Source organism: Callithrix jacchus, chromosome 4 (genome assembly GCF_049354715.1).
Source record: "Callithrix jacchus isolate 240 chromosome 4, calJac240_pri, whole genome shotgun sequence".
NCBI lineage: Eukaryota > Metazoa > Chordata > Mammalia > Primates > Cebidae > Callithrix > Callithrix jacchus.
The window spans coordinates 38,485,069-38,511,378 of NC_133505.1; the positions used below are offsets into that span (position 1 = coordinate 38,485,069).

At 48.4% G+C, this 26,310-nt stretch overlaps 1 protein-coding gene and 1 long non-coding RNA gene across 52 annotated transcripts in view; one reads left to right on the plus strand and one right to left on the minus strand.

Annotated features, from left to right (window-relative positions):
- The window catches only part of LOC144582098 (serine/threonine-protein kinase MARK2-like), a 123,148-nt gene that overhangs the window by 47,179 nt on the left and 49,659 nt on the right, over nt 1-26,310 (minus strand). For 15 of the 50 annotated variants that reach the window (XM_078368743.1, XM_078368742.1, XM_078368740.1 and 12 more), the window contains 2 exons: nt 23,324-25,784; nt 224-9,848 (listed from right to left, as the gene is read on the minus strand). In XM_078368743.1, coding sequence (XP_078224869.1) covers nt 224-1,768 — 1,545 coding nt within the window. In that variant the 5' untranslated portion in view covers nt 1,769-9,848; nt 23,324-25,784. Of the gene's footprint in view, nt 1-223; nt 9,849-13,317; nt 13,604-14,101; nt 14,449-14,473; nt 14,583-18,728; nt 25,785-26,310 lie in introns of those variants that run through there. The other 35 variants (XM_078368723.1, XM_078368724.1, XM_078368729.1 and 32 more) reach the window with 30 other exon arrangements.
- LOC144582100 (uncharacterized) lies at nt 2,141-13,333 on the plus strand. Of its 2 annotated transcripts, XR_013534010.1 has the most exons (4): nt 2,141-2,187; nt 2,524-2,659; nt 4,443-4,749; nt 12,926-13,333. It is a non-coding gene; the product is annotated as an uncharacterized LOC144582100 (long non-coding RNA). The 2 variants fall into 2 exon arrangements; XR_013534009.1 differs by lacking the exon at nt 2,524-2,659 and having other exon boundaries at nt 12,926-13,331.

Here is a 26,310-nt window from a genome sequence, read left to right on the forward strand (position 1 = left end):
TTGCAAAATGCAATACATTCTTATTGACTCTGGTCACCCTGCTGTGCACTAGAGTCAAAACCTCTTCCTCCTGTCTAGACTTTGGTCCTTTGACCAATACCCCCCCATTCCCTCCCTCTGCCACTCTCCGGCCCCGGAGATTTGCCAATTAAAACAATACTAATAAAGACAGAATAAATATAGTAAAATGCAAGAAGTGCGGCTTCACCGCCCACCTACTTACTTTTTCTCTTGGGTGGGCCCTCTTACTCTGCCTCTTGGGTGGACAGAGGCAGCAACAGCATCTCCTTATTATGGCAATGCACCTTCGGGCAGCCCTGCGGCAGCTCCAGCCTCTTCTTGGCCGGGCCAACACAGCCTCGGGCTGCCCAGCTTGGAGGACGCTGCCTTCGTGTGCTGGTTGTTGAGCCACGGTGCTCTGGGTGGTGATCTGGGTGGAGGCGGCCGTGAGGTTATGCGGGAGGGCTGGTTGAGCCAAAGTTTCTAAATTTTCACTGCCGGTGGAGCACTTGCTGGAGGCTGCAGACACGAGGTCACGCTGGGGGGCTTGCTCTGCCAAGGTTTCTAAAGCACCACCACCGCCTATGGCGCTTACAGTGGAGGAGGCCACACGGTCACACTGGAGGGCTTGCCGTGCCAAGTTTTCTACATCTCCACAATTGCGCTCGATGGTCAGGGAGGCCGTGGGGGCATGCTGGGGGTCTGACTTCCTGTGAAGGCTGGCAGGTGAACTGGAAATCTCAGTGACTAAACATGTAGGATCCCCAGGAGCAAGAGACTGTGGAGTGGTAATGGATGGCTTTTTTTCTCCATCTATAATACGGTAGGTGGCCATGGGATAATTAAAGACGTGGCCTTCAATTGCCTTTACGATGTTTTCTGGCTTCAATCCCATGGCCACCAAGAGCCTTATGGTCTCACAGTTCGGGTGGTCTTCAATCGGCTCTTCATACGTCGCTGGAGGCAAGTCCTGGCCGTTGTTCACCCACGGGTCCCTCAAGACTTTGTCTGCTGTCGGCCGCTCATTGGGATTAGATATTAAAAGGTTTTTAATTAGGCTTTTTAGGCCTTCTGAGAAATAGTGCCGAATAACATACTGGCCAGATAGAATGAGGGATATCAGTTGGAAACGACTCACTGCGAAGAAGGGCAGACTGTTGGACACCATCTGGTATAACGTGACGCCTAGGCTCCATATGTCCATGGCGGGACATTCATAGCCCTGGGCCCCAAAGAGTTCTGGGGCCATGTAGGGGAGGGTCCCATGACCTGCTCTCAGCCTCTGACCCTCATAAAAAGTTATGGCTGATCCAAAATCTGTAATTTTTATGGTCCCTTTGCCATCTAACAACATGTTGTCAGGTTTAAGATCTCGGTGAGCGATGCTTCGGCGGTGGAGGTAGCTCACGGCGGACAGCATTTGTTGGAACTTGCCTCGGGCCTCCTCCTCCTCCACTATGTGGTGGTCAAGCCAGTTGGCCAGGCTTCCTCCTGCGGCATACTCCATAACGAAATGGCACGCCTCTCTGCTGTTAATCATTTGGTAAAGGTTAATGATGTTGCCGTGGCGGACCGACTGTAAAACAGTCATCTCTCTGTGGCTAGAGAGGAAGCTGGTTCTGTTGATTGTTTTCACCGCCACCCGGATGCCAGTCATTAAGTGGCGGGCCAGCGTGACCTCCCCAAAGGCACCACGGCCTATAAAGTTTAGTATTTGATAATAAGGTGGCCGCAGGGCAGGTGAGGTGGAGGCCAAGCCCTGCCTCATGGTGCCTACTTTGTCTACACTAACTATATACAAATAACTACTCTAACTCTATGGACTACGCTAAAATATTAACAATACTAACTATCCCAAAGAACACTAAAATGCTAAGAAACAGTACCAACTATATTAACTATACTAACTAAAAAACACAACAACGCCCCTCCCACAAAAACTCCCCCCACCCCGCCAAACAACTCGTAATCGCTAAGCTGGTCTGAGTCCACAGGTCACCAAAAAAGCTTCCAGGGATTTCTCAGACCAAAAACCATGACCCAGCCAGGGCCTTATATAGGCCTGTCTGTTATGACATCACAAAGGCTTTTCATGAGCTCAGAGCAAAGCAGGGCCAATCATGGCTGGGGATCTTTCACAGAGGTTTTCTCTCTTTTGGTCCCCAAAACATCTTCCTCTTTTAAAAAGTAAGTGCTTTTGTCTAGATGAATTATAGAGATTGATATTTCGTTTCCCAGCTATTTAAACTGGTACAACGCTTCAACAGCATTTTCATTTGTAGTTTCTTTTTCTATATTTATTGTACTCTTCAGTTCTGGGGTACACATGTAGATTGTGCAGGTTTGTTACATAGGTTTAACGTGCCATGGTGGTTTTCAATCATTTGTAATTTCAAAATCTGAAATAGCTTTTGGATTTTGAAGATCTCCTAATGTCTACATGCAACATATTTAATTCCTTTTCTTTCATCTCTCAATGGTTGAACCATTGAGAAGGGAGAGAATATTTTCCTTTCCTTGTAGGGTTTTTCCTTCCTCATGTGGTTGAGATTATGTAATGGACAGAGAAGAAACAGACATACCCTACCCTCCATGAGCCCATAGCCTCTTCAAGAAGGCCCCCCCAGACATGAAGCTCCTTCAGCGTGAGAAGCACCAGGTGAAGTGGGGGCCAAAGAGTGGCCTGGGCCTCAGGTCAGCACTGGTGAGGGAAGAAGTGGGGCTTTCTGGAGGCCAGTGGGCTGAGCCCTGCGGTGTGAGGAGGGGTCGCTTAAGTGAGTAGAGACAAGGGCAGGAGGGTAGCCTCTGCAAAGGCCCAGGATGACTGAGGGTTGCTCTCTGGAGGGATGCGCTAGTCTGAACGAGTGACAGGGGCCAGGTTGGGAGCACTCAAGTCCCAGGACAGAGGCTGAGCCTGTATTCCAGCACTGGGGTTGTGGAATAGTTCTGAGCCCCTCGCAGGGCCACAGCCCTCACAGCCTGACTCTGCCCCAGGTGGAGGTGCTGCTATAAATAGTAGGGGTCCCGTAGGTGCACTGGAGGGTGGAAGGGAAGGGCTCCCCAGGAATAACCCTGCATGGATGACAGCCACCCCACAGAGGGCATGGCCACCAGGAAATGTAGGTCCTTCTACATTTAGGTGGAGGCAGCAGGCATAGGCTGGAAGGAGAAAGTGGGGCTGGATTCCCAGGGTTCCTAAATGCCAGGATGAGGTGCTTTTATTGCCTCCTGGGGAGCAAGATTTGGAAGAGACTGAGGCCCATGAGGGCAGCACTCAGGAGGTTGGTCTGGAGGGAGATGGCCCCTGAAGGGGCACACCTGTGCCTGTCCCTGTTGGCTCAGCCCTCACTGGCACTAGGAATCCCTTGGTCAGCAATGGGGGGGTGTCATAGCCTTCTGCCTGGAGCCTGAACACCCTGACATGTTCTCCCCAGGATTCTGCACTTATTTTCCTTTTTTTTTTTTTTCCCCCAAGACAGAGTCTCACTCTGTCACCCAGGCCAGAGTACAATGGCATGATCTCAGCTCACTGCAACCTCCGCTGCCTTGGTTCAAGTGATTCTCCTGCCTCAGCTTCCTGAGAATCTGGGATTACAGGCATGCACCACCACACCCAGCTAATTTTTTGTATTTTTAGTGGAGATGTGTTTTGCCATGTTGGCCAGGCTGGTCATGAACCCCTGGGCTCAAGTGATCCTCCCACCTTGGCTTCCCAAAGTGCTGGGATTCCAGGTGAGAGCCACCACACTTGGCCTGCTCCTGCTCTTCCATATGTGCATTGGAGTTGCCTCTCCCTGAGGGCAGCTGCTGCACCCTGAACGCCTGGCACAACTGTGGACCCGAGGAGGTGCTCAAACACGCGACTCCCTGGGGACCTCGGATCTGGGTGGCTCCCTTGTGTGACACGAGGCAGGAAGCAGAGCTCTGTGGGTCATGTGCCGCCCTAGGGCATGAAGGCTGTCCTTGTTCTCTTGCGAGCCAGGCTTGGCCACTCTTCCAGGGGACCCACCCACACTGCCTAGCCTGGCCGAGAGTGGCCTTCCTGTCCCTGCCTGGAGTGGTGTCTGCCACATGCTCTGAAGCTGGCCCTTTGCTGTGAGGTCTTGAAGGGCAGGGTGTGTGTGAGAGTCACCCACCACTGGGGCCTGGTAGGGTGGGGAGGCACCTAAGTGGGACTGCTGCCAATGCATCCTGGGTCTGGAGTGCAGGAGTCGGTAACTGACTCCACCTTGGGGGCCTGATGGGAGGCCTCAAATAGGCCTTGGCCATTCCACGGGGCTCAGGAGCACCAGGGGCTTATCAGGCTTGTGGCTGGGAGCAAGGCCAGGCCCTGGGGCTTCTGGGCCTGTTCTTTTTGAAGGGCGGCCTGGAGGATGACCTGGTATTGGTCTGTGGGTGTCCTGTGGCCTCCTGCATCTCATGGCCTTGCCCTTGCCCTTCAGCATGACCCTCCAGTGCCTTCATCGGTCTCCACAGAGCTCATCCTGGTAGAGGATGTGAGGGTGAGCCTGGAAGAGGTGACCATCTAGGACCGTCTTGGCTTCCAGATACAGCCCATGCCCTGCCAGCTGCCTGGGTAAGACCCACCAGGGGACCCCCTCACTCTCCAAGACACAGTCCAACTCTCCCTGAATCTGCCTCCTGCCAGTGGAGCTCCACTTCAGGAAAGACTCAGGTGACTTCGTCCTCAATACCAGTGCTGTGGACGACATCAAGATGGCCTACCAGGAAACCAGGGCCATCACCATGGTAAGTTTGGGTCATTGGTCCCCAGGGTGATTTTCATTCTTCCTCTGGGCCATTGTGATGTTCATAGATTGGTGTTTTAAAAGCTGTCACTTAATGTCATCAGGTATAACTAGCAAAGCTGTTAGAGTCTCTCATTTATTCTGCAACTTTAGTCATTTTCATGCTACCTTTGTAATTTTTTTTATTTTTGAGACAGGGTCTCACTCTGTTGCCTGGGCTGGAGTGCAGTGGCAGGATCATAGCTTACTGCAGCCTTGACCTCCTGGGTTTAAGCAATCCTCCCAACTCAGCCTCCAGAGTAGCTGTGACTACCACCACCTGGCTGCGCACACCACTACACCTGGCTAATTTTTGTATTTTTTTTTAGAGATGGGGTCTCACAATGTTGCCCAGCTGGTCTCGAACTCCTGGGCTCAAGGGATCCACCCGCCCTGGCCTCGCAAAGTGCTGGCATTACCGGTGTGACCCTCCGCACCCAGGTTACCTTTATGATTTTCATTCCATGTCCACAAACTACCCACACTGTTACCTAATGGTTTCCTTTCTGTCAATCTTTCCATTAAAATAAAAATATTAAAGAGGTTGCACCTTTCTCTGTTTCCCCAGGTTGATTTCTTGACCCTCTCCCTATTCTTGCAAGTGTTGACTTATCTGTGCTCGTGGCATGGAAGAATTTAGTGTTCTGCTTTCCAATATCTTATTCTAGTCTCACTTTTTCTATTTCCCCATGTTGACAGGGAGGCTGGCTGATTATTTTTATGTCTTCATTTGTACTTTCGCCGTTCTTTTCTAATCAGAGTGTTTGAATGGTCAAAATGTTTTTGTTCTTTCAAAAATATAGGGAAGAATAGAATGAAAAGATTAAGAACAAACAAACACTCAGACACGTCTGCATATCTGCATGATGGGTTATGATGCAATCACAAACACAGAACTTACTTTAGAAGGGAGCTCTTACTACAGAAAGTGTAACAGACCCTCTCTAAGTCATCAATCCAAGGCAGCCCAAAGCTCATTGGTTTGATACAACAGTGGCAGTGACACCCACCCCAGCATGTCATTAAACCATTGTTGTGCGGTAGCCTTTGAGATGCTGTAAGCCCAAGACCTGCTTTCCTCTGTTAAAAGGGGTGGTTCCTGGTGATTGAGGAGTGTTGCAGTCAGGCCAGCTTCGGAGACTTTCCCCGGACCCAGCGAGGCCTGGGTTGATCCGGTGCTTGGTGTGTGGTGGGGACTCAGATGGTGCAGCACTGTGGATGGGCTAGAGGTGCCCTGACTGTGGGTCTCCTGCCATCCTGATACTCGGGTTTGCTCTTGGCTTTGCCTGGTTCATGGAGGTAGCCCTCGAAAGCTCACAGCAGCAGGAAATGACTTCCTGGCTCCAGGAAAGGCCAAAGTCAGAGTTCACCTTTGCAGTGACCATGTCCCACAGTCTCCATCCAGAAACACACCCAGGGCACCTTTCATTGGCTTTTTGCACCTACTGACTATCTTCACATAGACTGTCACTAAATTAACTTCCTCTAGGGCAGGATAGGTGTAAAGTCAGTGAGGGGAGGCAGCGGGGTGTGAGGAACACAGCTGGAAGTGCTGTGCTAAACGGACCTGGCCCCAAGGTGCAGTGTCAGGGAGTAACAGGGAGGTGGAGACTGTGGCAAGCAAACACACTGGCCAAGTCTAAGGGCAGCCACCATGCACCTCTAGCTGATTTCTGTTGTTTTTAATCACATCTGTGTCAAGGTCATTCACATACCATGCAATTCACACACCTAAAGCATACAGTTCAGGATTTTTTAGTACATTTTAGAACATTCACAGAGTTGGGAACCGTCACCAAACACATCCTCTCCTCTGCTCCCCTCCCCTCTTCTTCCCTCCCTTCCCCCTCCCTTCCCTTCCCTTTTCTTTCTTCTCTTTCCAGGGTGTCACTCTGTAACCCAGGCTGGAGTGCAGTGCTGCCATCTCAGCTCACTGCAACCTCTGCCTCCCAGGCTGAAGTCATCCTCCCACCTTGGCCTCTTGAGTAGCTGGGATTACAGATGGGTGCCACCACAGCCAGCTAATTTCTGTATTTTACCTAGCTATGGTGGCAACATGACGGGGTTTTGCCATGTTGCCAGGATAGTCTAAACCTCCTGAGCTCAGCAATCCACCAGCCTCGACCTCCCAAAGTTCTGGGATTACAGGTCTGAGCCACTACTGTGCCCGGCTGGATCAGGCACTTTCTAGACCTTACTAAAATCTGTGTCTTGGATTTTGCTTTCCTCTACTGCTAGGTGAGGTCCATACAGCTACCCATGATTGACTCTGAAAGTTGTTGATACATGGCAATGCATTGAGAAAGTTCACACCTCACAGTGAATTTATGAAGTGTGAGCATAAATTAAATAACTGGTTTCACTGGCCCTCCATTTATCTTTCTTTCTAAAATTCTTAATAAAGTATGGTTATTCTGTATGCCAATGCATACAGATTTTAACATTTGGATATATGTTGCTTTGAAAACTAGGATATGTTTTCTAAGACTCTTTCATTGAATTTAACTCCTAACATTCAGCGTAAATATGAGTTATGAATCCCAGTATGTACCTGAGCCTTGCTCTCCCTCCCTGAGCCCCGCACGCTGCCCTGGGCCCTTTCTTGGCAAGTGGACAGATAAATGGGAGCCGCTGGGGGTAGGAGTGCTGGACTGGGAATCAGATTTGAAGTATAGTCTAAATGCCCCACGGGCCCACCGCTTCTCAATAGCTCAAAGCTGCCCCAGCTGGTTTCCACAACAACCTCAAATCAGACAATGATCCTTAGTTGGCCAGAACCTATTAGTAAAGGTCAAAGGGGGTGGGGGGTGAGGCCAAAAGTAATGGTGATGTCATAGTCACAGGCTGAAGAGTAAGCCAGAATTTTCCACTTCAGGTGATGGTATTGGTGGTGCCACTTCCAGAGGGGGCACAGCTGCTTGGCAGAGGGACGGACTCACAGGGGCTCTTAGGGAGCTCAAGTGGGGCCCACAGATACCTTCTCCCTGGGGTTGCAAACTGGCATTGGGTGGAGGGAGAGTCAGTATTCACACCTGGGGGAGCCTCGCCCCCAAAGTGGATTTTAAGGCCAGCAGCACACTGGGGAGACAAGGGCCCCACAACACTACCATCCTTTCCCCAGCCTGCTTCGTGCTTCCTGGTCCTGCTCTTTATTGGGGATGGAGAATCTTATCTGAATGGTGGAACTCCAGTACCATCCCTGGCCAGCATCAGTAGTGGGCAGGGTCACTGCATGTTCAAGGCTGTGCACACTGAGCCCCAGCCATGCATGAGGGTGGTGCCTCCTGGACCTTCCTCAGGCTCCCTAGGGACCCATGAGGAAGCTCCCTGATGGGTGCTGATGGTTGTCTGTACCAACAGATTCACTGCCTGGCACAGAAACACCGGGTTCCTGGGAAGCTGGAACCTGCCTTATGAAAGCCCCCATTCCCATCACCCCCTCCATCCCTTGGGGCTGCTGGGTCTTGCCATCAACCCTCTCCTCACACCCAGGACACCTGCCTATTTCAAAGCACCCCTTCAACCTGGGCCTGGCTGAAGGCTCATTCCTCTGTCATGCCTCTGAGGGGTACTGCTTTGTGCTGCTGTTATCAAAAAGGGGAAACCATTCACAGCAGAAAGACCAATGCCACACTAGACAGCCAGGAACCCAGCAGCACAAGTGGCCCCCCCAGGTGCTTTGGGGACCACACCCCCACCACTGTGACTTCAGCACAGTCTGGTACCCAGGACTTCAGGATCCTCCTGGGAACCCTTCAGCATGATTAACATGGGCAGATGGGACCTGAAGGGGCTGTTGGTCCTCCTGAAAATGCTCACCAGGCAGTGTGAGTGTGGGGAGGCCATGTGCAATGTGTGGGACCCTGTCCTGCACCCGCTCAGAGCCTCAGCCCTGCAGAGACACTGGAAATGATTTGCTGCAGGTGAGGTCACCCCTGATGCTTCTCTGAGGTCTCTTTTCCTTTCAGATTTTCTGAGTAACTTTGAGGACCACGTGACTGCATGCCGAATAAACTAGGGCCCCCCGACCTGGTCGACATAAGGGAATCCCATCTTGGCCAGGCATGGTGGCTCTCGCCTGTAATCCCAGCACTTTGCGAGGTCAAAAAAGGTGGATCCCTTGAGGTCAGGAGTTTGAGACTAGTTTGGCTAACACGGGGAAACCCCATCTCTACTAAGATACAAAACTTAGCTGGGCATGGTGGCATGCACCTGTAATCCCAGCTATTTGGGAGGCTGAAGCAGGAGAATCACTTGAACCCAGGAGGGGGGGAGGTTGTAGTGAGCTGAGACTGTGCCACTGCACTCTAGCCTGGGTGACACAGCAAGACTCAGGCTCAAAAAAAAAAAAAAAAAAAAATAGATCTCATCTCAAAAAAAACCCAACTTTACATAATGTTGTAAAAATCATTTGCTACACCTCAGCTATTTCTGACCACGTTTTAACTACAGGCTAGAAAATCATAGACTTCAAAATGATTCATTCTGAGTTGCTAGTCTAGTCTCTTGTTTACATTACTCTCATTCTAGCGAAAGAGGATGTGATTTCCAGAGTCAACGTGCCTTCATTTGGGCTTGCTCTTTACTCTTTATCTTATTATTTTTCATTTCTAAACTCACACAGGTGCAGAGCTTTTTTTACACAAAGCAGAGCACATGGCCAAGGAAAGGATGTGATTTCCAGAGTCTGTTTCTACAACTGCCCTAAAAGTACAAATACTTTAAGAAATGTAGTAGATTGATTTAAAGTCACAATACATTATAAGTGAGAATTTTTCTCAAGATAAAACAGAAAGATGCTAGGCATATCAAAAGGGATGCTTCAGAAGAGAACCACACTAAAAGGAGATTAAACTCCCCAAAACAAAGCTTACCTACTTCACAATTGTGATGAGGGCTGGCAGACTAGCACTGGAGAGGCAGTAGAGACACAGAAAACTCACCCAGGCTGAGTGAGATAGGAGACCCAGGATCCAAATGGGAGTTCCAGGCCATAGCATTGTCATCTATTAACTGGTCTTCTCTAACTCCTCTGAGACACACTTTCTTCACCTACAAAATCTAAGATATGTGACAGAGGGAGAGAAAGAGAATCAGTTTGATGTCTATTTTTTGGTTTCAGATTCTTAGATTATGCTAATGATCACTTTATATAGCACCACCTCCATGTAAGTACCAAACACAATTAGTCTGTTATTGGACACACGCTCAATATGGGCTTGAGTACAGCTAAAGAAACATAAGCAGATTCAAGCTTTTGGGTAATCCATACAAGGGAACGATGACATTAAATACTATAAAATCATGTAAGTGATGGCATGTTAACTTTTTCACTGATCAATAAGTGGGAATTCATGTTATATCCAGTGAAGACCCTTTCACAGTTATGTTTGGTTAAGGTACCTTTCCAGTCCTGTGTTTATACAGGTAGAACCTCTTCTTTTTTTCTTTCTTTTCTTTCTTGAGATGGAATCTCACCCTGTCTCCTAGGCTGGAGTGCAATGGTGCATTCTCAGCTCACTGCAACCTCCACCTCCCAAGTTCAAACGATTCTCCTGCCTCAGTCTCCTGATAGCTGGGATTACAGGTGCTTGCCACCATGCCCAGCTAGGCTAATTTTTGTATTTTCAGTAGAGATGGGGTTTCACCATGAGGCTGGTCTCGAACTCCTCACCTCGTCATCTGCCCACGTTGGCCTCCCAAAATGTTGTGATTACAGGCATGAGCCACTAAGCCCGGACACCACTTCCTTTTTCTATCTAATAAAATATTGGTGGGGAAAAGACCCTCTGGCATTTGCTGTCTCATTTGTTCCTTTGTTGTAGTGATAGGGAAAGCCATAAAATAATATTTCAAGAAACAGATAAGATATAGATGACTTTTTAGATCTCCTTCTGGCCTCATGGATTTACATGTGTTTTTACAGAATAGAGGTAAAATAATAATTATTAGGCTAAATGGTAATGTGGAAGTACAGGGATAATTCAAAGTTTAAGAATTCCTTCCCAGCCGGGCATGGAGGCTCATGTCTGTAATCCCAGCACTTTGAGAGGCCAAGGTGGGTGGATCACGAGGTCAATAGATTGAGACCATCCTGGCCAACATGGTGAAACCCTGTCCCTACTAAAAATACAAAAATTAGCTGGGTGTGGTGGCACACACCTGTAGTCCTAGCTACTCAAGAGGCTGAGGCAGGAAAGTTGCTTGAACCTGGGAGGTGGAGGTTGCAGTGAGCCGAGATCAGGCCACTGCACTCCAGCCTGGTGACAGAGTGGGACTCCATCTCAAAAAAAAAAAAAGAATTCCTTCCCCATGTTTAACTGGTGTGCTTTGCAAGGTCTAGATGACATCAATGATACAATTCTTGCAAGCAACAGCAGCAGGGTTCTTGAAGGTCTGTTGTCACCTAAAAATTGTTTTCTTCCTTTTATGTTGTTAAATAGACTAAAGATTTCCCTGAATGGATAATGGAATTAAGTTTCTCAAAATAATGGTTCATGGACTGCCTGTCTGTACCAGCATCATTTGAGGTGCTTGTTCAAAATCCGTATTCCTGGGGAATGGAGGTTTCACCACTTCGAGACCCACAGAGACTCCATTATGCTTTATGCAGGGTCGCAGATGCCTCTAGAATGAAGTAGATACTCCTTTTGAATTCCTGTGATGTGAAACTGATAGTAAATATTAATCTAAAAGCAAAACTGAAAAAAAAATTTATATTCTTGGTCTGTACCTGAGATCATCTTGATGGATCTCAGGTATGCTTGTATTGTATTAAACCCTCTGGTGCTATTTATACACAATAATGTCTAAAAATCACTGTCTAAATTAAGAATTCACATTCTGCTGCATTGGATTAGTGATACAATGAAATTCAGGTCCAGAGTTTTTATCATTCAATATTCAAAACACTTGGAAGTGACTTTTATACAGCTTTCAAAGTATAACACATGTAAAATAGACAATAAAAAAAAGCTTTAAAAAATAATAAAACCAAAGGTTGGGTACGGTGACTCATGCCTGCAATCCCAGCACTTTGGGAGGCTGAGACAGGCAGATCACAAGGTCAGAAGTTTGAGACTGACCAGGCTGACGAACCCTATCTCTACTAAAAATACAAAAATTAGCCAGGCCTGGTAATGGGCGCCTACAATCCCAGGTACTCAGGAGGCTGAGGCAGGAGAATCTCTTGAACCCAGGAGGCGGAGGTTGCAGTGAGCCAAGATCTAGCCACTGCACTCCAGCTTCTGTGACAGAGTGGAACCCCCCCAGAAAAAGAGAAGAGCAAGAAGAAGAAGAAAATCATTCCATAATACTGTTATCCAAGGAAAAACAATAGTTGAGGACTATTTGTGTGAATTTCCTTCAAGTCTCTAAATATCATAACATAGATCATCATAGGTTCTGAAAACTCTTAACAGGGACTGTGTTTCTTCATCACTGTAACCCTAGCTCTTCCCAAAATGCCTAGCACATAGTAGGTATTGAAAGCTTTGCTGAGTGAACAAAGTAAGTGAAGCTGAAATCAAATTGTATCTTTGATTTGGGTCACACTTTTTATAAAAATATACCAGCATTAAATAGAATATCACTTTCTGATTCTCAAAATTGATAACAAATCAATAACTAGTACTTCAGTATCAGATATTTTTCTAGCATTTTAGCGATATTAATTTAACCCTAACAGCCACATGTCATGTAAGCGCTATTTTATTCTGAATTTTTAGATCAGGACACTGGAGCACAGAGAGTTTAGGTAATCAACCCAATACCACACACCCAGTATGTGGCAGAGCTGTCTCCCGAGGCTTTATCAGACCAGGTTAATCTACCTGTTCATGGTCATAAAGTCATCTACCTTTTATAAACAAACGTGCATAACGCTGACCACTTCAGCTATGGGAACTTCTATATAACATTTAAAAACTCTCCATTAGGAAACTATATATTAGGTGATTGTATCACAGTTAAGATTGAGCCCTGGTACCTATGTCACTCTGCTACCGCACAAAACTCTGCAAGGGCGCCCACACCACCCAAGGTGTGGGATGCAAAGTGCATGGGGCAGGTACCTCCGTGCACATCCACACATGCTGTTCTCAACCCCAATAATCACCTCTTTTTTTCTTTTTTTTTAGACAGGGTCTTATTCTGTCGCCCAGGCTGGAGTGCAGTAGCACGATCTCAGCTCACAGCAGCCTCGACCTCCCGGGCTCAGGCGCTCCTCCCACCTCAGCCTCCCGAGTGGCTGGGATCACAGGCACGCGCACCACCACATACGGCTAATATTTTGTATTTTTGATTTAAGAGATAGGGTTTTGCCATGTTGCCCAGGCTGCTCCCGAACTCCTGACCTCAAGTGATCAGCCCGCCTCAGTCTCCCGAAATGCTGTGGATACAGAAGGGAGCCACCAACTTCCCAAGTTTAAGGGTGAAATGGAGGAAAGTTCATGTAATACTCAGGGAAGTCCAATTCTTCCCACGTCTTTCACTTGGGCCCCACACAAAAATAAAGTAACTAGAAGTGTACCGTTCTGTTCACAGTGCGCTCACCGTCGGTGGCGTCAGCTGGAAGCCCCGGGTCGGACCGGGAGGGGGACGGTGCCTCCTGCCATGGGCCGGTATCCAAACTGATCCGCTCCCCACCGCACCCCCAGAGAAACCCACTCCATCCCCTAAACCTAAGAAAACCAGACCCCGCAAAACTGCACGAACAGAGCCATTTCCTCCTAACGTGTGCTTCAAACCCACGAAACCCAATTGGAAGCAGGACCAGCGTGCCTGCCCTGCACGCTACTCCTCCCGCGGCAGCAGCCGCCCATCCGGGCAGGTGGTGGGTCCTCGTGGGGTTCCGCGAACGTTGAGCCGCCACGCGCAACCGACGCCGGCTGGGCCTGCAAATCACCTCCCGGCCGCCAGGGAGCGCCGCAGCCGCGAGAGCGAGGCGGATCGCCTAGGAGGGGGCGCGCGGCGCCGCAGGGAAAGAGGGCGCCGCCTCGCTAGCCCTGAGCCCCTCCCGCCGCGCGCCCTCCAGGCGGGGCGGCCCGCGAGGCCTCTGTGGGCGAGGGGGCGGGGACGAAACGGCCCCGAGGATCCGTGCGCTGCACGGCGGCGGCGCGAGCCCGAGGGGGCGGGGAGGCGCGGGCGCCGAGACAGCGCCGGGCAGAGGGACCTGGCTACCCTGGACAGTGCATCGCCGCCCGCCTGGGTTGCCGCGCCACAGCCGCTGCGGATCATGGTGAGTGGGACTGCGCGTCGCCACCGCCACCGCCACCGCCACCGCCGCGCTTTCTTTCTCTCCTGGACCCACGCACCTGGCGGGAAAGGGCCGAGCGGGTGGCTGCGCGGACTTTGCGGGTTCGCCGCTGGAACCGGCTACCTTCGGAGGGGCAGGGTCCGCGCGGGTCTAGGGAGCGGGAGCTGAACGTTTGGGCCGGGGGCGCGCGGGTCGGCCCGAGGCCCACTGGTCTCCGGAACTTTGTTCCTGTTCCTGCTCCCCGGTCCCGCTCCAGTACCTCGAGGTACCCGCTCGCGCTCAGCCCCCTGTTGCATGCACTGGGCTGGCGACCGGGATGCCCGCGAGCCATTCCCGCCCGCAGCCCACCCTCCGGCCCCCGGAACCTGCTCTCGCCACCGCCCGCCGGCGCCTGGAGCGAAAAACGGCGTTTCTCGCGCGCTGCACCCACCCTGCCTCTGGAGTCCTGGGGTTCGGGCCCTAACGGTTAAGCTCCGGCCCCTCTCCTCCCTGCACCCCGGGGATGTGTCTGTGCGCTCGATGGTGCGTCCTGGGTTTACAGATTGGCTTGGGAGGAGGCTGGGTTTTATCAGTGTCTGGGGTTGGAGGGGCTTCTGGTGTGTTCTTTAGGACAACTCCTCTCTCTGCCGGGTTTCCCAGGCCAGTCCTCCACTCTGGATTAGTACCGCTTCCTCTCGGCATTAAGCGGGGGTGGGGGGGTGGGGTGGGGTGGGGTGTGTGTGTGTGTGTGTGTGTGTGTGCCCTCGGTCCGATGAACTGCCTGAGAGTTTTAGCAGCAGAGCCTGGTTCTTTGGCTACGAAGGGAGAACATCTGTTGTGCTATCCTCAACTCAAAGGACAGGTCTTGGCAAAATGTGAAATCTGCGTTTGTCTTCAGGGGTCTATATTCAATCTTTGTCCCCCTTCCTGTAGGGTTTCCTCTCCACTTCAGGGCTTATTAAAATATGCTAACCACCTTTCTCTTACTCCATCTGATTTTGCCCTGGCTACCCCTTTAGGCACATACTCTCTGCCTGATTATGTGTGACCACTTAATCTTAAAATTCTAACCTTTCCTACCCAGCCCACCAGAGTGTGTATTCCCCTTGCCTGCTTCATTTTCTCTTCTCTTGAGCATGTATTGTTTAGTGTACTGCATATTTTGTTTCTTTAGCTTGTTTCTTGAAAGTCTCCTCTACCAGAATGTAAGTTTCAGGAAGACAGATTTTTATCATTTGTTCTTTACTGTCCTTCTAGTGCCTACAGCCGCACAGTAAGTCCTTGATAACTCTTTTGAATTAACCCAATAAAGCAAGCTGCTTTATGCTAATGCACAAGTGGAGAGCAACTGCAAACATTTTGCAGCTGACAGTTGTAATGATGAGAGTCTCAAGTGAAGTTTGGGAGGGAGATACTCCCGAGAGAAGGGACCCGATTTTGGCAGCCTTCAAAGACAAAAGTCTAGGCGGCTATCTCTTATGGCTGGTCTGTCGCTTCATACTCTTGGCACCTTGGCATCAGAGTGCACAAGGCATTTTTAGGGCCAATTGGCTCTCTCCTTTGGGCTTTGAGGCTTTGTCCCAATGTGTAGGTAGGAATTGTATCGAGTAAGGGAATAAGTTCACTTGTTAGCTGAATAGAAAAGTCATGGGAATGTTTAACCTAAAAGAGCTAAAATCAAGGGCAAGCTCTTGAAAGCTTTATACTGCACAAGTGTGATGCGTCCTGTTTCGGTAAGTATTTCTCAGAAACTTTGGGTCTTCAGAGGAATTTTTTTTTTAATACCCAAATCCAAATTGTATTACTTTTTTTTTTCTTCTTTTTTTTGTGGCAGGGTCTCACTCTGTCTCCCAGGCTAGAGTGCAGTGGTGCAATCTAGGCTCACTGCACCCTCCACCTCCTGGGCTCAAGTGATTCTCGTGCCTCAGCCTCCTGACTAGCTGGGATAACAGGTGTGCACCACCACACCAGGCCAACTTGTGTATTTTTGGTAGAGACAGGGTTTCACATGTTGTCCAGGCTGCTCGAACTCCTGACCTCAAGTGATCGACACCCCCCTTGGCTTCCCAAGTGCTGGGATTACAAGTCATGAGCCACTGTGCCCAGCTGAAATCATATTACTTTATTGAAAAAAAAAGTGGGCCAGGGAGGAGGAAGGTTAGGGGGTTTGATTTATAAATAAATTAGTGGGTCAGTTCAGAGAGACACCCTTTTGAATACATGTCCAGTATGAACTGTCTTGTAAGATATCTCTGCTAGTTAGTCTTATTCCAAAATAATTATTTTGAATATTTGGAAGAAGCAGTCGAGTGTCATACTGTCAGGCAAATCCGCTCTCACTATTTCTTCAGGCTTGTTTCCATGCAGATGCCCACAAACTTACTTCTAGTAATTATTTGTTTTCTTTCACTCAGTTTATTTTTTAGTGGTTTATTTCTCTTGTATGGATTAACTAGTCAATTTAATTAGGGAATTGGTGTTTTCTAAAGAAATCTTTCTATTTTTTGGACCATATAAGCTAAAATCCTCTTGACAAGCCTCAGCTCACTTCCCACATGGGCAGTAGACAAAATTAGTGGGAATCCTGGAAAGTCGGGGATTGGCATCGTTCTGAAGCAGGAGCAGACATGTTGGTCACAAAGATATAAAACATATATCTTTGATTTCCTTCTGTCATTGATGACACCATACCTGGCACTCAATACCTGTTTGTAGAGGTGAACTCATCTAAACTCCTCCCTGATCACTCAATAATATGTGAACCCAACAACCTCTCATGTCATGGGCTGAATTCCCTTGTTTTATGTCATTTTTCCAGGTGGGGTGCTGTTCACATGGGGCCCTTTCTCCTTTTCCACCTCATTTTCCAGGTGTGAAACACTGGATGTTGATCACTCAGGGTCCTTTCTTTTTCTTTTTTTTTTTTTTAAGATGGAGTTTCACTCTTGTTACCCAGGCTGGAGTGCAATGGCGCGATCTCGGCTTACCGCAACCTCCACCTCCTGGATTCAAGCAATTCTCCTGCCTCAGCCTCCTGAGTAGCTGGGACTACAGGCATGTGTCACCATGCTCAGGTAATATTTGCATTTTTAGTAGAGATGGGGTTTCACCATGTTGACCAGGATGGTCTTGATCTCTTGACCTCATGATCCACCTGCCTTGGCCTCCCAAAGTGCTGGGATTATAGGCATGAGCCACCGTGCCTGGCCAGTGTCCTTTCTTACAGAAAGAGATGGCCAAGGGCAGACCTGTGGTCCACAGATCAAATCCAAACTGCGGTGCAGTAAAATAAAAGCAGAGCTCAAGCCATAACAGGAGGCCTATAATAAAGACCATCTGAGAGCGCCCTATGACTGCAGAACACTGCTGTGTGGTTGCAGAGAAGGAAAAACTGCTTTGGTCCCACATCTCTTCCCAACATAGAGTTTGCATGAGGGTCTCATAAAGAGGGCTTATGCAGAAGACTCTGGGAAGAAATACAACCTTTACTCACTAGACTCAGGAGGGTCTTTGCAGATGGATGCTTGTGAAGCCTGAAGGTCTTGCAGGGTAGAGATCACTGGAACACCACAGGCTCTGCCTATGTTCTCAAAATAAGGAGCAATTCTAATTGCTCTGTGTCCACAACACTCTGGAAATAAAAGCCCCTTGATGCATATGTGTTTGGGCAGACCCTACGGCACCTTATTGACTGCACCTCTTTTGCCAAAGCACCTGGATAGATAATGGGTGGTAAAGTCTCAGGGTCCTTAGTTAGCATTTCTTAGGAGAACCACATTTGCTATTGAATGCTGCAGACAAGTGCTCTTCCTCAGGCTATCTTCCTTCTCAGCCCCCCTCCCCAAAGCCTGCAAGATTAACAAGATCATGCACCCAATAAAAGCACAGGAAGCTCAGAGCTCAATGTCAATGTGGATCACCTGTGCGGATCACCCCACTGGAGAGTGTGTTGGACCCCTGGACTCATGCTGTAAAATTCTACTCTTGTGTCTTTGTCTTTATTTCTTTTCTCACTCAGAGTGATTCTTCTGGAATGCAGATCTGATCAAGGTTCTTCCTGACTTCATTGCTGCCAAAGCTGCACATTGTCCTTGGGATAAAAGCCAAGGTTCTCCCGAAGCCCACGAACTTCAGCCATTGAACCTGCTCACTGCTCCAACCTTGCTTTCTGCCCCTGTGCTCCTTTCTCTCATCTTCACCATGAACTGCTAACAGTTCCCCAGACTCCCTGTGTGCTCTTTCTTCTGAGCCTGTGTTTGTGATACTGATTCCCTAGAAGATCTTTCCTGCCATTCACCTGGATTAACTGGGTTCCTCATCCAGGTCTCTGTTTAGACATTGCATCCTCCTGGAAGCAGTTTTCCCACACTAATTACAGTAGCCTGCATTTAGCAGTTCTTTCAATCCTGTTGTGGAATCTTTGGTGTTTCACTCACTGAGGCCTAGGAGAGCCTGATGCATAGTCACTGCCTAATACAGGTTTGCTAAATAAATGTGGGGTCGACCATGAGAAACCACCTTACTCCTGCAAGAATGGGCATAATTAAAAAGTCAAAAAATAGTAGACGTTGGCATAGATATGGTGAAAAGAGAACACTTTTACACTGCTAGTGGTGAGAATATAAATTAGTACAGGCACTTTGGCAAAAAGTACGGATGTTCTGGAAAATCTTACCCAACAAGAAACCCAAGTGGCACTCAGGGGATCAGAGGAACACACTTTATTACACCAGCAGGCCCAGAAGGGTTCACACCCAGAAGTCTGGACCCCAGCTAAGAAAAGCACACAGTTTTTATAGGTAAAGGGGCAGCGGAAGTAACTCGGGACTTTAGACAACGCAGCAGGTTTTAGATGAAGTGGCAGTTTCCCTTACGGCTTTCCAGTTAGTAAGCAATAAGCTGAGGTACAGAAGCAGAAAGAGGCAGTTACTAACAAAAATAGGGGCAGTTTTAAAATAGGGACGGCTGCTGACTACGTGCTGACAAAATCCTGGGCAAAATTTCCACTTCATCCCCCACTTTGATGCTCTCTTATGGTTATTAGGGAGCATCCCCTTTTACACCCTGGTGTCTGTACTTAGCGGCTTATACTCACAGAGGGCTAGTAACTGAGCACTTGGTTTTCTAATTACCATGACTTCAGGAAACTGCCAGAGTATGTTAATTAGGCAAGGGCCAAGATTATTAATAGCAAAACAGGAAGTGACATTTTACACCAGAAATGGACAAAGAATATCCCTCAAGGGAAGACAATAATGTCAGCACAACAGTAGAACAACAAATGCTGTCCAAGTATTAAGATTTCAGACCACATCTTGCTGGAGCATGATTTTCATGGGATGCCGAGGGTCTGGGCGCACAGACCACCTGTCCAGCGATGTGTCCGGGTGGGCCCTCTCTGCTCTGGAATAGTGTACCCACAGAACGACTCCTGTAACTTGCAGAACAGTTTGGATGACAAGGATTACGGCATGGGGCCCTGTCCAAACAGATTGGAGGGGTTCCTTTTTCCAATCTTTCACCTAGACCTGGTCCCCAAGTTGGAAGGGATGTACTGGATTAGCTAGGGAGAGGTGCTCTTTCTGTTACAAACTGACTGACCGGGGACAGCACTTTTCCCAGTGCCTGCAGCTGGGATGTCATGCTTGTTTCCCCTAGCTGTCTCAGGTCTAATGTTACTTTGTTAACAGGGCGGGGGGGGAGCGGTGGCAGTGCTCCCGAATAGGATTTCAAAGGGTGAGTAGCCCACGGGTCCTGCTGTACACCATGATTGCAACAGGGCTAGGGGAATTATATCTACCCAGGAAGCCTGGGTTTCCTGACAGAGCTTTGCTAGTGTAACCTTCAGGGTTGGATTCATGTGCTCCACTTTCCCTGAACTTTGTGGCCTGTAGGCTGTATGAAGTTTCCACTTAATCTTGAGCACACTGGTGAGGGCTTGGATGATTTCTGCCACAAATGCTGGCCCATTGTCACTGTGTATGGTGAATGCTGGCCCACTGTCACTGTGTATGGTGGAATCCCATATCAGGGAACAATTTCACAAAATAGGACTTCCACTACTTCTCGGGCTCTTTCCATCTTAGTTGGCAGTGCCTCAGCCCAGCCTGAGTACGTACATACAAGGACCTGTAGGCATCTGTACCCTTTACTGGGCTTAATTTCAGTGAAGTCCACCTCTATGTCCTCAAAGGGGTAGACCCCCACCTGTTGCACCCCTGGGGCAGGTTTCAGTCACTGTGGGGGGGTTGCTTTTAGCACAGGTAAGGCACTGATTGCTTACTGCAGCAGAGTTTAGGGAGGGTTGCAATATAGTAATAGCTGTGGAGTAAGGTCTCCAGAGCAGTTTTACCTAGGTAGTGAGACCATGGTCCTGAGTAACGATGGTGTGAGCCAAGTTCCTGGGCACTATCGGTCTGTGGTCAGGGAGTAGCCACCATCCCCCAGCACTCTGCTTTCCCCCTCCTGCTGTGCCCACTGGTTTTCTTCCTTAGGGCACTCTGGCTTTCCCATATTCTCTTGGAGCCAAGGGGTGACTGAATAAGTGGGCGGGGGCCCGTACAGGTTCTTTCTGCAGTGCGGCTGCCTTAGCTTCTCTGTCAGCCAGACGGTTTCCTATAGAGATAAGATCAGTTCCTCTTTGGTGGCCCTTGCAATGCACGACAGCTACCTCTTTGGGCTTCCAAACTCCTTCTAGCAGTCTGAGAATTTCTTCCTTATTTTTGATTTCTTTTCCTCCTACTGTTAGCAGCCCTTTCTCCTTGTATATCACCTCATGTATGTGGACAGTTGCAAAGGCGAACTTGGAGTCAGTGTGAATATTGGCCACTTTACCTTCTGCATGGCACAGGGCCTGAATGAGGGCATGTACTTCTGCCCATTGTGCTGACCAGCTGCTGGGCAAAGGGGCTGCCTCGACCACTTCAGTGGCAGTGGTGACTGCATACCCTGCATACCTCTTCCTGTTTTGGACACAGCTGGTTCCATCAGTGAACAGGTTTAAGTCTGCCTTTGGGAGGGGACAGTCCTTCAGGTCTGGCAGACTAGTAAAGATTTCATCTACCACCTCCTCACAGTCTTGGTCTAGGGTCCCCTCCTCTGTGGGTAGAAATGTGGCTGGGTTGAGGCCACTGTCTCTGGTGACCTGTGGGTTTTCGTAGAGCAGCCCTTGGTAGTGGGTTAAACAAACATTTGAGAGCCACTGGTGCCCCTGACTGCTCATAAGGGTGGACACTGAGTGAGGCACTTTGATATGGACAGTCTGGCCCAAGGTTAGCTTGTCAGCTTCCTTCATCAGAATAACTGTGGCAGCTAAGGCTCAGAGACAAGGGGGTCATTCCGATGCTACTGCATCCAACTGTTTAGACAGATATGTTACTGGTCTCTGCCAAGGCCCAATGGTCTGGGTGAGGACCCCAAGTGCTATCTTCTTTCTATCCTGAATGAATAGATTGAATTCTCAGGTGACATCTGGAAGTCCTAGTGTTGGGGCACTTTGGAGCAGTGCCTTGATTTCCCAGAAAGCCATGTCTTGGCTACCACCCCCCTCAAGGGGTCCATAGTCAAGAATCCATATTCGGCAGAAGCCTGCCACCCCGAGAAACTCCCTGAGCTTCCACTTGGTATTGGGAGTGGGCGTGGAGCAAATCACCCTTTTTCTCTCTGGTCCCAAGGACCGGTGTCCTTTGGTGCTGATGAACCCCAGGTATCTCACCTGTCGTCTGCATATTTGGGCCTTAGCCATCCCTAGGGGCTTCATCTCTGCCCAGACTGCAGGGAAGGAGTCCAGGAATTCTGGTGGGATTTCCTCTGACCTCTCGGCAGTGTGCAGTTTTCATTCTTCCTCACATGGAAGTGTGACTGCCCGGACCAGGCCCCATTTTGGCTCACTCACAGTCAGACTGGCTGGCTCCCCTGGTTTAAAAGCAATTTGTGCCCTTAACAAGTCTCTTCCCAAAAGGGGAACAGGACATTTCAGTAGGTAGAGGAACTCATGGCATACCTGGTGCCCTCCTAATTGGCATATCCGATCTTGGCAGAATGGCCGGGGCTCTACTTGGTTGTCTGTTGCTCCCACAACAGTTGCCTTTCAGTTGCTAAATGGGGCAACCAGAGTGGTGATCATGAGTACTCTGCTCCAGTGTCTACTATAAAAGTCATTGGCTGGCCCCAGACCTTCATCCTGACATGGGCTCTCAGGGGCCAAGTTTCACAGAGGTTGGCCCATCCTAGTCTGAGTTCATCCTGGACAAGGCAATCAGGTGGGCCTGGCTAGGTTCTGGCTGGTATTCTGCCCTCCCTTGGTGGGGGGTGCCCCACCCAGGACCATCTGTTTGGGGCACTCGTTCTTCCAATGTCCCACCTCTTTGCAGTATGCACAGTGATCTAGCCACAAGGGAGGGTGCTCAGATCTCCCCTCTTTGTGTGGGGGGTGTGTCAGGCAAGGCTGGTGGGCTGGGGGCTGATGGTGCCAGAAGGACATAAAGCAGTGACAGCTCCTCCTTGGGGTCACCCTGATGAATTGGTTCCTTGGGTCCCTTAGTTGCTTGGGCCATGAGGACCTTAAACTGTCACTTTTTTCCAGTGCAGAATTGAACCCAAGGGGAAGGGTCTGAGCTGTCTCCAACCAGGAGTCAATATATGGGATCTGGTCCGGGTGGCTGGGGTTGCTGGTCACAGCCTTCCAAACAGCCTGTAGAGAGGTCCAGGGTGCCCTCTGGTCACCAGCCAATGCTAAGAACCAGCCACTCTGATCTGCAGAGGATCTTTAGCTTTCCTGGGGTCATTCTGACCCCATAATTTTCAGAAAAGCCCTTCCTGAAGTTTTTGACCATACAGTTTAGGACCGTGGGCTTAGACTGACTTTTCCCCATGATGTGTGTCCCTTTCTGACCATTGGCACAAGATAGACAAAGGAGGGGGTATCCCATGAAGGACCACTTGGTTTCCCACCTGGTCACATCCCTTGCAGGAACTTAGGTGCCTCTTAGCATCAGCAGGTCAGTATAATCCCCCAACTCAGATCGAGCTCAGCTCGCACTTAGCTCAATACTGCCATAAGCCTTATGAGGTCGCCACAGACACGCAGGCTCAGGCCCTCTTGGACTCCAGTTTGCACCATGGAGCCACAGAATGGAGGTTCAAGGGTGGGCCCTTGAGCTCCCCATGCACTCACACACTCACTCAGATTATCACATTCCTACCCTGACTCAGGAAATCTGACTGCTGTCTCCAAATGGAGATCCAATCTCTCCTTCCACCTGTAGATGGGCCTGCCTAGGGTCAGATCCCAGGACCTTACCTTATTCAGAGTTCCCTTCAGTTCAGTCCATCTCCCCCGTGAGTTCGGCGAGTGGCAATGCCGGAGCAACTGCCGTTCTTCCTCCAGGAAAGAAGGCCCTGTAGAAGCTTATCGGGGGCCCTGCCTTGTTTCCCAGTGGGGAACAGGCAAGCTATCTCTTCTTTCTGACCCCAAACCAGTGGCTCAAGGGGCCAGCGCAGTTGGGTTTCCTGGTTAGGGAACAAAATGTTCTGGAAAATTTGACCTGATAAGAAACCAAAGCAGAACTCAGGGATCAGAGGAACACACTTTATTATGTCGTGGGGCCCAGAAGGGTTCACACCCAAAAGTCTGGACCCCAGCTAAGAAAAGTACACAGTTTTTATAGGTAAAAGGGCAGGGGAAGTAACTCAGGACTTTAGACAAAGCAGCAGGTTTTAGATGACACAGCAGTTTCCCTTAAGGCTTTTCATTTAGTAAGCAATAAGCTGAGGTACAGAAGCAGAAAGGGGCAGTTACTAACAAAAATAGGGGCAGTTTTAAAATGGGGACAGTTACCCACTATGTGCTGACAAAATCCTGGGCCAAATTTCCACTTCATGGAGATTTCTTAAATATCTAAAACTGGATCTACCATTTGATCCAGCAACCCTATTACTGGGTATCTACCCAAAGGGGAGTAAATCATTATATGGAAAAGACACATGCAGATGCATATTTAGGGCAGCACAATTCACAATTGCAAGGATATGGAGCCAACCTGAGTGACCATCAACCAGTGGGTGTATAAAAGAAATGTGGTGTAAATACACCATGGAACACTACTTGACCATAAAAAGGAATAAAATAATGTGTTATACAGCAACTTAGGTGGAGCTGGAGATTATTATTATAAGTGAAGTAACTCAGGGATGGAAAAACCAAATACTGAATGTTCTCACTCATAAATGAGAGCTAAGCTATGAGGATGGAATGACATACAAAGTGATATAATGGGCTGTGGGGACTTGTGGGGAGGTTGGGAAGAGGGTGAGGGATAAAAGACTATTTTGGGTACAGAGTACACTGCTTGGGTGATGGTGCACTAACATTTCAGAATTCACTACTAAAGAACTCTAAATGTAACCAAAAACTACCTGCCTCCCCAAAACTATGGAAATTTAAAAAAATTAATAAATATGGGGCTGATTTGCAATTCAAAATTTAGTTTGAATGGCTAATACAAGATTTAACCTCTTACAGTTCTGGAGGTGTGAAGTCAAAAATGGGTCACTAGGGGCTAAAGTTAATGTGTCATCAGAGCTGCATTTCTTCTGAGGCCCTAAGGGAAAATTGTTTCCTCACCATTTCCAGCTTCTTGGGGCTGCCTGCATTCCTTGGCTCTTGGTCCTTTCCTCCATATTCCAAGTCAGCAGTCACATCATTTCGACCTCTGATTGTGTTGTCACATCTCTAACTCTGATGCTGTCTTTACTCCTTTCACTTATAAGGTCTGTTGTGATTACATTGAAGCTGCCTTCAATCCAGGATAATCTTCCCATCTCAGGAGCTGCAGCTTAATCACATCTGAAAAGTTCCTTCTGCCCTATTAGAAGACGTTTCTATAAATTTCAGGACACAGATACGTTTAGGAGACCATTATTCTGCCTGTCACATGACTTTGTCAATATTTGCTACCCCTGGTTTCCAAACATTAGTGTATGCTCTTATTTCTACATTACACACTTTATTCCTGAAATACCAGATGAGTCTATTTGTCTGATACAGGGAAACGGCTCACTACCCCCAAGAAGAGCTCAAGAAATTTCTATTTTCTCAAAGCCTACAAATTGTACTGATTCTTCAATGTGCATTGGCTGTAAATTAGTCAATAATCTTGCTGGGATGTTGGAGGGAGAAGAAAGGAAATGACTAGACAGCCCTTCTGATTCTGTCCCATGTCCCTGATGGCTGGTCATCTTGGGCGATAAGACACTTTCCCTCCCAGGCCAGGTGCGGTGGCCTCACACCTGTAATCTCAGCACTTTGGGAGGCCGAGGTGGGTGGATCACGAGGTCAAGAGATCAAGACCATCCTGGTCAACATGGTGAAACCCCCTCTCTACTAAAAATACAAAAAATTAGCTGGGCATGGTGGCGCATGCCTGTAATCCCAGCTACTTGGGAGGCTGAGGCAGGAGAATTGCCTGAACCCAGGAGGCGGAGGTTGCGGTGAGCCGAGATTGCACCATTGCACTCCAGCCTGGGTAACAAGAGTGAAACTCCATCTCAATTTAAAAAAAAAAAAGTTTCCCTCCCATGTAGACGTGGTCATTTCTGACTCCCCAAGAGGTTTTCACAGTATTAATGTCCACTTCATGCATCAGTTATCTTCTTGTCATCTATCTCCCCATTTACATTTTTCTTCTCTTCTCCCACTATAGTCCTGTCTTGATTCTTCAGCCATTGCCTTCCTTTTACATGCATGTGCTTCAGCCAATTCTCTAGGAAGACATTTGAGATAGCTCTTTATCATTTGTTACTATGTTTATTTGACTGAAGAGTTTTCAAGATTCTTAACTTTCTATTTTTAAAATTTTAGTGTAAAAGTAATTCATGCTCACCATAGAAAATGAAACAACCAAAATATGCATAAATATACTTTCAAATCTCTCCTATCACTAAATCCAAATTCACTTTACTAAGATAATTACTATTATCTCAGCCTACTCTCTGTATGTCTACTTTCTTCGCTTGCATGCAAACCTTATTGGTAGCTTTTTTGAGCAAAAGACTACAAATTTTACATGTAATTTAATAATTTTAAGGACCACGTGAGATATTACTTAAATGGCATAAAATCCACATATTGAAAATATACAATTCAGTGGTTTTCAGAATATTCACAGTTGTGCCTCCATTACCACAGTCAATTACAGATCACATTCCTCTCCTTCCAGCTCAGCAGAAAAATCCACATTCAAATCCCTAACCCTAAGAAGTTATCAACCTATGTTTTAGCTCTTCAGA